General features: G+C 38.7%; 1 protein-coding gene and 1 pseudogene across 1 annotated transcript; both read right to left on the bottom strand.

Annotated features, from left to right (window-relative positions):
* On the bottom strand, positions 1–1,935 carry LOC130521997 (uncharacterized; annotated as a pseudogene).
* A 5,542-nt stretch (positions 1,936–7,477) lies between these two features.
* LOC130523404 (uncharacterized) lies at positions 7,478–8,650 on the bottom strand (the record flags this gene model as incomplete). Its single annotated transcript, XM_057028686.1, has 4 exons — positions 7,478–7,844; positions 7,926–7,969; positions 8,037–8,153; positions 8,221–8,650. Coding segments are annotated over 4 exons (717 nt in total), but the record flags the coding sequence as incomplete, so codon positions are not given.
* Between the last annotated feature and the right edge of the window lie 2,160 nt (positions 8,651–10,810).

The following is a 10,810-nucleotide window of genomic DNA, read 5'->3' as shown; positions in this document are numbered from 1 at the left end:
GCCAGAAAAAACAACTTTATTAGGAAACCTTTGTTTCATCGAGACTGATAAATGATACAATTGAAAATGTAGAAACCGGTATGAGTAAATACAAAATACTTAATTAGGTCCTGTGTTAAGCTGCAATGACAACAAGACATCTACAGCCTCACAGCAGAGTACACACATTCATTCTGTCTGTTCTGCATTGATCTGTTGGGCTGGTTGTTCCTCAAAGCTGAATAATGGAGTTTGTTTTCCTCTTGGTAGCCCTGGAGATATGTTATAAAGGGTAAGTTAGTGTGTGTAAATAAGGATTATTTATACATATAAACTTAAAAAAACAAAATCAAAATTGTCTCCACCTCTGCATTTGCTCTGGATGAAGCTTGGACTCTTGATTGAGAGTCTGTTTTAAAACACAGAAAGAGATTTTTTGAAAAGTAATTTTCCCAGTTTACCTTTAAGAATCTTCAAAATATATTACATCAGTTACCCAGAGAGTGATGACTGTTTTTCCTCTTTGTCATAAAAACTGAAATGGATAATAAAACAACCACAATGATGGTAAATATCCAGGCCGCACTGAGGAAATACACCAAAACAAGATGGTTTCCTTCATCTGTAACGAGATGCATCAGAAATTGTGATATCCGCGATGCCGTTTCAGACAATCATTTAAGTATTTCAACAAATTTGTCCTCTCTCTTATATTAAGCTAGTTATGATGTCATTACTGTGTAATTCAGGGAGACAATAGACATCACCAGTCACATTATTTTATAAAGTAACAATATACTGTAGAAGCAGAACCTATACTGACATAACAAGGAATGAGTTAAAGTGATACTTTGACCAAAAATATTATGTTTTTAAAGGACTGTCACGGTGTCCATGTACAATTCAAACCAGGCTTTAAATGTTACAATTTCTCCTCATTTTAGATACTGAAAGCTCTGTGTAAACAGAGAATTGGGGGATATTTAGGCCATATCTGTTTGAACTGGTAAATTTTTCGATAAAACACTATATATAAACCAACTGAACAGAGCTAATTAGGATAACCTTTTTATGGACACTTAATAAATTACTGGATGCTGGCTTAATATTTTTAAAACTAGATAATATGTAAATTATTTCTACAATATACAGAAAATAATCTGCACAAAATTAGAGCACTCACCCCCACACACCAGCTTGGTTCCATTTCCAAACAGAATGTGTCCACATGCTGCAACAGCACAATAGTAGGTCCCAGTCTGAGAAGTGTTCAGGTTCTTCATGGAGAAGCTGTAGAAACAGGTGTTGGTTTTCCTCTCACACTGCTTATTCTGCCTGTATGGCTGTACATGAGTCCCAGTTGAGATGGTCCAGAGTTTCTGAACCAGTAAACAGTGTGATCCCCATCACAAGTCCACCCAGTATGGACTGTACAATTCAGCGTCACAGAACCTTCTGCTTGGATAGACTGTGATGCTGACTGATCTATGGTCAACCCTGAACCCTCTACAATGACATTATGACCTTCTGTAAAGTCAAATACATTTAAATACTGATTTACACAGTAATAGGTGGCTGAGTCTGATAACTTCAAATCTGTTATTGTCAGATTAGTTCCATTGTTACCAGCATGTAGTTGGAAACGTGGATTGGTTTTGAAGTCATTAGCACATCTACAATATTTAGTTGATATCCAGTACATACAGATCAGAATCGGCTTCTCTCCCAGAGTTTCTTTAAACCAAGAGATCTTGGTAGAAACATCACCTCTGTGAAGACACGGCAAAGTCAGGTTCTGTCCAGGTTTGACCAAGATATAATTGGTCTTCCAATTCAAAGATGGAGAAAATTCCATTGTAGCTGTCTGAGCTAAAATCAAAATACAATTAGAAATGAACACCATTTAATGTTTAAATCTAGAATTTTGCAAATGATGCCATAAATAAACAAAATACAAACAAAAAAGAAATCATAAAATGCTGCACTTGTATCTGATTGGGCAGCCGGAGATGACTCGAGGTGGGACATACAGGAAACACGATCACTTTGTAATGTCAGATTTGCTTGATAAAATTGATGTTGGGAAATTAAAGGAAGATTTAAAGTTAAAAAACCCACAAGAATTTTTTGGATTACCTTAAGAATAGGATTTTGCATCATATATAAATAGAATTCAATTTGAGTTGAGTTATAATGTGCATCATTTCTAACCAATCAACAACAACCAACCAACCACCAACCAACCACCAACCAACCACCAACCAGCAATCATTCTTTTTTATTTTTTTCCATGTTGCAGTAATGCATCCAGTAAATGCTCACTAATTATTATGACAGACAGCTTTTGGAAAATGATGCAGCAACGAGGGGTAGCATGGGCTCAAACAAGATTGTTCACGTAAGAGGGAGCAGATTCAGGTATTAGTCTGTCGGTCAGCATGAATGACATGATCTTAATGTGGGCAGGTACAGTAGACCTCTATCAGCAGTGAGGTGGCATGGGCCTGCTTTCGTTGGACTATCTGAATTGGTGGAAATATGGGAGATCACCATGACTTGTATCAGCATTTGTAGGTTTAATGGCCTGGTTTTTCTGAGGTTGGATATGGCAAAGTGACGGGATGACAGGGAGACTGATGCTACATGATCACAAAACCTCAGATGGTCAACAATCATGACTCCAAGGTTTCAAACAGCCTCGATAACAGGCAGGGGCCAATTTTGTGATCTATGTTTTGATGAATGGATAGTTTTGCCAAGGAAAGAAGGAGCTCATTTTCACCATGGTTAAGTTGAAGGTGGTGGCCCTGCATCCATGCGGATATGTCTGAGAGACATGGTGAGATCTAGTCTGAGCCTGAGGGTTAGTCTGGGGAAAATGAGACGCAGAACTGGGTGCCATGTGGAAAGCAGTGGTATAAAACACCATGGGAGACCATGGGATGATTTGCCTGAGCAATGTTGCGTATATGGCAAAGAGCAGCAGCCCCGGCACCGATCCTTGGGTGACCCCAGTGGAGAACTAGTGATGAGCCAAAAGTTGATCATGCCACGACACCCTGAATGAATGCCCAGATAGGTACAATTCAAAACAGGAAAGTCAGAGCAACAGAGCTGAGATCCTCCATATTTCACTATTCATGAAAAAAGTTCATTTGATTGGCTAGCAAGAAGTGACACTGACTGCCCTTGTTTGAAACCATGAACACGTGCTGAGTGGCTCGCACCTTGTCGAACAAGCTCAAGTCCACACGATGAAGATGACGTCAAAAGCAATTTCTTAAGAACAATTTCTTAAACCACCTGGCTTCTGGGTTAAAGTTCTTGAATTTGGCTTAAAAGGGGGGGAGGGGTCTACTTAATTAGCAACACAAGAGAGATAAGCACACCTTTATTCACCATAACTGGAAAATGTTTGAAAGAGGGGTTGATTTTGCTCTTACAACAAAAAAATTGTGCCCCCATTGCTTTAATGTTGATGGGATCCTCTGAATATTCTTAACAATGAATTTCACATGAACCATTACAATAATAATATATCCTCCAAATTTCATCTTGCCAACATTAGCCAACATGCATGAAACCACTCTCTTGCTGCACAAATTTGGATGAAACAGTTGAATCCTGCTATGTTGTAGTTGATCATGATCCTCTTCTCTTGTGAAATTAACTCGACTGATCACAACAGAACCTTTCTTAAGAGAACGCCGCTACAATGGAATATATTTGGTTGTTACTTCTTTGTGGTCAGCTTTGAACAGAAACTCTGCATAGACTTCCTGTCAGCAGCCACACAGACAAAGCACACGTTAAAGCTAAAGTTAGACTGAGAGCTAATCTTTTACTGGTAGCCACACTGATGGGGTTGTGTCATGCAATATGTACATTTACAAGAAACAGCTAAAAATATAGTAAAGTATAGTATTGTTTGTCCTGATTGGGAAACATTTCACACTAACTGTTTAACACAAATGAAATCATAGCCATTCTGTTCCGTTGAAAGGATACAGTAGAACCTTTGCTTTTGAATTTAAATATAACAGGCGTAGGTGAAATATCAGCATCACCATCTTTGATGACATACTTTACTATCTCATACTTTACTAGCTTTAGATAGCAAAGCTGCTGACGTCGATCCCAAACTATGGACACCATATAGGCCCAATTTTGTCCCATCAAAATTAATTTCATAAAACCTTTGGACTGTGGGACAAAGTCGTCTATCCAGAAAAAAACAAAGGTGACACGGGAACTCCACTCCCAAAGACCAAAATTCCTGAACCTTCCTTGTACAGATCTGATAAAGTGTCTGTCTTTGTGGTGGTTTGCGACACCTAACCACAACCACATTGCCTCTTATTAGAGTTGAGTACATTTGATGTGGATCTAAACTGAAAAACATTTTTTTATTTCTGTCAATTTTCAAGCAAGACTCGAGCAGGCTGCCCTTCCTGTATTCAACTTCTGACTTGTTTTTCCACTAATGGAAACTTTAACTCTGAGGTTTGCGCCACCTTCACCGCAGCAGTGAAAAGTAAATGTGAGACGTAACATTCATGCTCAACATGCAGAATATTTATAGATTGTCTTTATGGACACTGAGTTGTTTTTGTTAAAGAGACCCATTTCCACATCCTCGGAAAAATGTATCCAAAAAGTTAAATTAACTTAATTTCCTTTGATTTAACTTTGATATATAGTTTACATTTCCTCTTAGTTTTATAATTGATACTGAGTTCCATCATTAATGGGATTTTTTTTTTAACCCGACAGCAGCATAACAGAGGTCACCTCCATCATGGCTCTGTTAATAACACAGTAAAAAAACGGAGAAAAAGGTTAGTTTAATAATAATTAATTTATTTACCAGGTCATATGATTCTTTCAAAATAGTCTAGCGATAAGTTACCGTGGTGTCAGCACCTGCAGAAACTGATGAGAGGAGGGCTCAGGACGCAGCCTGAGCATGTGCTCACTCTGAACATGTTTGATATGTGGGCTAGAGAATTAATTGAGAATTCAGTAAAAAGATCAGAATATGCGCAGCATTCACATTTGAAGCGATATGTTACATTTGTCAGTTTACGTTTTGGATGCAGCACCAGCAGAGAGGTTACTGCGTTCAAATGAAGCACACCGTGATTGTGGTCTGTATGTGCTTGAATTGTCAAAGCTGTGTTCAGATCACACTTCCTGAGTCATGCAGCTTGACAGCAGGAGGTTAGTCGCACAAAGGAAAAGGAGATCAGCTTAAACTAGTCTGTTAACTTCTTTGTACACTTCTACGCTTTATTTGCAGAATTATTTTCACTCTTTGCCCACTTGCTCAATATTTGTGTGCAGTTAGCTACCTTTCAAAGAACAGTTATGCAGATTTGTTGGCTGACATGCAACTGTGGCAACAAAGACCTGCATTACAAAGGAAATGCTGTTTGAACAGTTGTCTACTGCAGCCACAATTAGTTAAATAGACAGAGACTGCAGCAGGTATCAGCAGCAACGATTGCTTGTTGTACTCAAGTTGTATGGTGGAGATTCAAATGTCATGTAACTGTGGAAAAATGGGATTTTCTTACAGGCAGAATTAGAAACATTTGAGGAGACATCTTACCCTAAACCGATGACACACAAGAACTTTTCCAGTTAATTTATTTTGTACAGACTGAGAAAAGTACAAAAATTAAATACACTCATGAGGTGACCTTACAAACACTTGCACCGCCCTCTTCCTTTGTGGGAGACATGTAAAACACAAAAGCCTTGAAAACGTCAGAGCCAACAAAGACCATCTAGGTCAAAACCCGTTTTGACATCCTGTACGAGAGCCGATAAAACCACCATGATGAACCTGATGCGAGTGAGCTTGATCAGAGCAGGAGCTCAGACACAAAGTGAGAAAATGATTTTCTTTCAACTCAGTTGGCTGCAGGATGTTTACACATCAACACAGGTGTTGGTGGGGAACAACTCATCTTTATTTTTTTCATTTGAAATAGAGAAAAGAGATTTAACAAAACATTAATTAGGTATATATGTATGTGTATATATGTATGTGTGTGTGTATATAAATATGTATATGTATGTGTGTATATACAGTATATATATAAATATGTGTGTGTGTGTGTTCCTCAAAACTGAATGTCTGTCAAGAATGACCTCAAGAACAACACAAATTACATTATATCTGTGGGTAAAACAGTGCTCCCGTAGTGCATTCACATCATCAGGGCAACATATCAGGTGTGTAACTGGTCATATGATGAACTGGTCAGAAACTGAATATTTGACATAAAAGACTTGGATCGTAACGGCGTTGAGATGAGCGAGCTCTGTGCATGGACCCAACATCTGGTTGGGAATTATACTGCATTACCTGGTGGGGCAACAGTTTCCTAGCGGTGGCTGCTTTAGCCTAAATGCATAGTCCTCACATACTTGAGTAGGCTGTATGTTGGATAGACGAAAACAGAGTTATGGTCTAAGACAGAGGCATGAGAGGTCAAGTGCAAGAGAGTGTGACAGAGAGAGAGAGAGAGAGAGAGAGAGAGAGAGAGAGAGGAAGAGAGCTTTGCAAGACCATATTTACCTCGTAAACCCTGCTTTATCCCTCCAGTCTCATTTGTGGCCATAACAGCAACTGATCTTCATGTTATTTTTTTGAGCATCTGTTTAATACAATGATACAAAGACGATAAACGACTTTTTATGTGTTTCAAAAATCTTCACAGAAACCACAAACACAAAGAAACCACATAAAGTAGAAACTATGCTAAACTTCTTCCATTTTGGTTTGCAGCAGTAAAATATAACATCGGCAGAACTGTATGTGATAATGTCTGGCTTCAATTTTCACAGTTCCTCTTGTAAGAGCTAAAACTAATTAGCTCTAATTTGACTGATTTTATTGAGCTCAGCTGGAATCACAGAATCTTCTTGAGTTACATTGTTTTGAATGTTTAAAGGTTCCTTTTCCAAGTTTTGAAAAAAAAAATCTGCACAGACCAAATATTACAAGGATATCCAAAGACACTAACAATTGCATTTGTGTACGATTAAGTAATAGATATGGCTGACATCATTTTCATGGGACTACCAGATTTGTACCACACACAGGTGGGATGATGTCTGTTGAGATGATGACTGTTCAGGATTCATTCATTTAAAGCTAAAGGCCTGAATGCAGAATCAGATCTTAATTGTATGAACATCTCGTTTATATTTCAAGTAATGTTGAGAAGATAATAAACCCTAAACCCATCATCTGAAAAAAAGTCAGAGTAGCATGGTCTCCAAAATAAAAGTGATATTTCAGAGGTTTCGATAAATTAAAATTGCTCTTACAATGTGTTTCCACTCACGAGTGTTTTAGATAAGAGCTCTGAGGTTCTTCAGAAATCTTATCTTGTGAGTCTCACATTTGCGGGTTTGCTGCTGAGACTCAGGCCCAGGTGATGTATACCAAAGTACATTAAACAGCAAAAATATTATTCATGCAAACTTGGCAGTTGAAATCACTTTATGTTGGCATGTTTTTTTAAAAAGATATTCTCCTTTATTTAAGAAAAAAATACAATCTTGCCAGGTTTGTATAGGTTGATCAAGCATTACATATCACTTAAAAAGTTACTGTATTTTATACACATGGAACAGATAAGGAATATGAACAGTATTAAGAAACAAAGTAATAAACTCTTAAACACAACAATGTACATAATCATTCACCCAAAGCTGAAACATGTTTAGCGATGATGCTTTACTCTTCTGTACACACATTCTTCGTTAATGGCTCCCATCTGTCTCTTTGGTCTGTCGGTCATACTCGTCCGTAAGGCAGCATAGTGGAGAACATCCTCATTTGTGTGGCCCTTTTGTTGAAACAGAAAATAGGAAATACCTATATGATGCACAGCAATGAGGATGTTTTTATTAATATAGATAACAAGTACCTCTTCATTTGTGGTAGGATCATCTGAATATCTCAAGGTACTTCCTGAAACAAAACAAACCGACATTGTGTCATTGTGTTTTACTTACTTTAAGTTCACAAAAACTTTTACCTCCACTGCGGCCGCTTTGGCTCTTGTAGATATTGCACAGTAAGACGGCCATGAAACTGGCCAGAATGGTGGTGAACGCCAACGCTTCACTCAGAATATACAGATTAAGATAACCATCTGCAGATTCAGAGAGATTAGATGATGCATTGTCTCATATTTAATTTCTTAGATGAAACCGACTCACCCTCCGCTCCGGGTGGCTTTTGGGGTAGCTTTAGAAAGTGTCCACATGTTACAACAGCACAATCAACAGCCAGGTTGTTTGCTGGCAAACTGTAGAAACAAGTGTTGTTTTTCCATGTGTAAAGAGCTCCTGGATCAGATTTTCCAGATGTTCTCAGCTGGTAAACACCGTGTTCTTGGTCAATGGCTCTGCCATGTGCAGTGCAGTTGCACCTAACAGCACCTTCTGACTGATTCAAGTGATATTCTGGTCTCTGGATAAAGACTGGGATGTTCAAACCTGAACCCTTTATGATTATTGTAATTCCATCTTTGAATTCAAGTTTTTCTGAAAAGCTACTAGCGCAGTAGTACGTTCCTGTATCAGAGTGCTGTAAATTGGCAATCATCAAGTGATTTTGGTTTTTCTTTGCATTCAGTGCAAAACGTGAATTGTATTATGCTACGGGTCAATTTGACCCGTTTTGGTTTTTGTGTTGACCAAAGTACTGGTTATCTTTGGTTTTTCTTCATGAAATTTTGTGACTTTTCCTCATCTAGGGTCATGAATTGGTGTGTAAAATTTGGACACTGTGGTGTTTAGTGGAATGTCTGTGCAGAGTTTGAATATGAATATTATGTTGCGGGTCATTTTGACCCGGACACTTTTATGTGAGTAAGTAGCAGTAAATATCCAAAATAAACATGCCTTTTGATGTCCTTCTGATCTACATCAAAGAGTATTGTGCTGTGATGTACATTTAATTGTATTTTGACTGCCAGAGACCCAGGTGCATCGAGGAGGGACTTTCTCTCCCTTTTTCTTGTCACTTTTCTTATGCCATCTCTTTGACCAACACACCAAAATGAGCTCCAGAACGTTTACATGAAGAAGCTTTATCACATTTTGAACTCAGACACTGATGCAGAGGAAGAGGTTTCAGAGACAGAGGATATTTCAGAGACCGAGGACAATGTAACTGATGATCCAGATTTTCAATTTTCTGATGATGAGGAGGATTCAGAGGACGAGCCTGCCGTTGTCTCTCCATTGGATGAAAGCCAAGGAATGCAGCAATCATCATCCACAGAGGAGACATGGGCATCTAAAGATGGTAAAATAAAATGGTCAACATCACCACACCAAAGCCGAGGTAGACTGTCATCTTCCAATGTCATCAAAATGACTCCCGGTCCTACAAGATTTGCTGTCACACGAGTTGATGATATCATATCAACATTTCAGCTCTTCATATCCCCACCAATTGAGAAGATCATACTGGAAATGACCAACTTGGAGGGGAGGCGTGTATTTCAGGAGAAATGGAAGCCACTGGATCAGACTGACTTGCATGCTTACATCGGAATTCTGGTATTAGCTGGAATGTACAGGTCAAAGGGAGAAGCAACTTCAAGTCTATGGGATGAAGAGTATGGAAGGCCAATCTTTCGAGCAACAATGTCTCTGGAGACATTTCACATGATATCTCGTGTGATCCGATTTGACAACCGTGAAACCAGAGCTGGTCGTCGTGAAAGAGACAAACTAGCTGCAATTAGAGATGTATGGGATAAATGGGTTGAAATTCTACCTTTGTTGTACAATCCTGGTCCACATGTTACTGTAGATGAGCGCCTTGTTCCATTTAGGGGGCGCTGTCCTTTCAGACAGTACATGCCCAGTAAGCCTGCCAAGTATTTCTCTTTGGGCAGTATGAAACAACTGTTGCTTTCTCCGTGAAAACAAATACTGAGGAATGCAGAGGTCTGCCCTGAATTTCACTGGGAAGTTCTTGCTTATTTCTTCTGACTGTTCCCAACATAGTCAGCTTTTTCTTGTGAAGTTCTTCTCCAAGGCGGTAGGATGTAAAGAAGTTGTCACATGTGATGTTATGACCTTGCAACCCTTCACTCATCTCCAGCACCACACGCATCCCCGCGTAACATAATTCTAATGATCCTTTTACTTCTCAACTTCATATATTTCCCAGGCTTGTCCAGTAGAGCAATGCAAAGAGACTAAAAATCATGTGTACATCAGAATATATTAATGCAAGTTTGTTATGATATGATTAGCTGGGTAATTAAAGTCACTGTCAAGCCACGAGAGCATTGTGATTCAGAAAACTAAAAGCCATATTTGAAAAACCCTTCAGCAGTGAAAGTATCTTTGTTCTAAAAAGAAATAATAAATCCTGCAAGCAAAGCAATAACTGAGTCCTGTCACCATCTGTTCTGCCATAAGCAGGACAATGCTGCCACTCCCGTCACTCTCTCCACAGCCTCATGCCTGACTTTCCAGCACTCATTCCTGGACTCATTTCCTTTTACTGACCCTTACTGTTCCATGTTACAACCAGTCTTGGAGCTCTGAGCCTAACACAAACCCCCAGCTTCCTCAAGGTCTAAGTGACCAATGACACAAAGTTAATCAAAAGTTAACATGGGTGATCATTTATACCAAGGATCATTCCAAAAATCAAAATTCAAAAGGTTTTATCAGCACAAATATCCTCAGAGTGACTTTTAGCCAAAATAACAATCAGAATCAGTCTAATTGAAAAGAAACAACCAAAATGTTCCCTAACAGGCAATAACCAAAATACATTCCT

Source organism: Takifugu flavidus, chromosome 3 (assembly GCF_003711565.1).
Source record: "Takifugu flavidus isolate HTHZ2018 chromosome 3, ASM371156v2, whole genome shotgun sequence".
Taxonomy (NCBI): domain Eukaryota; kingdom Metazoa; phylum Chordata; class Actinopteri; order Tetraodontiformes; family Tetraodontidae; genus Takifugu; species Takifugu flavidus.
Note: the sequence above shows the minus strand (reverse complement) of the source record. Positions and strands in the feature narration are given on the sequence as shown.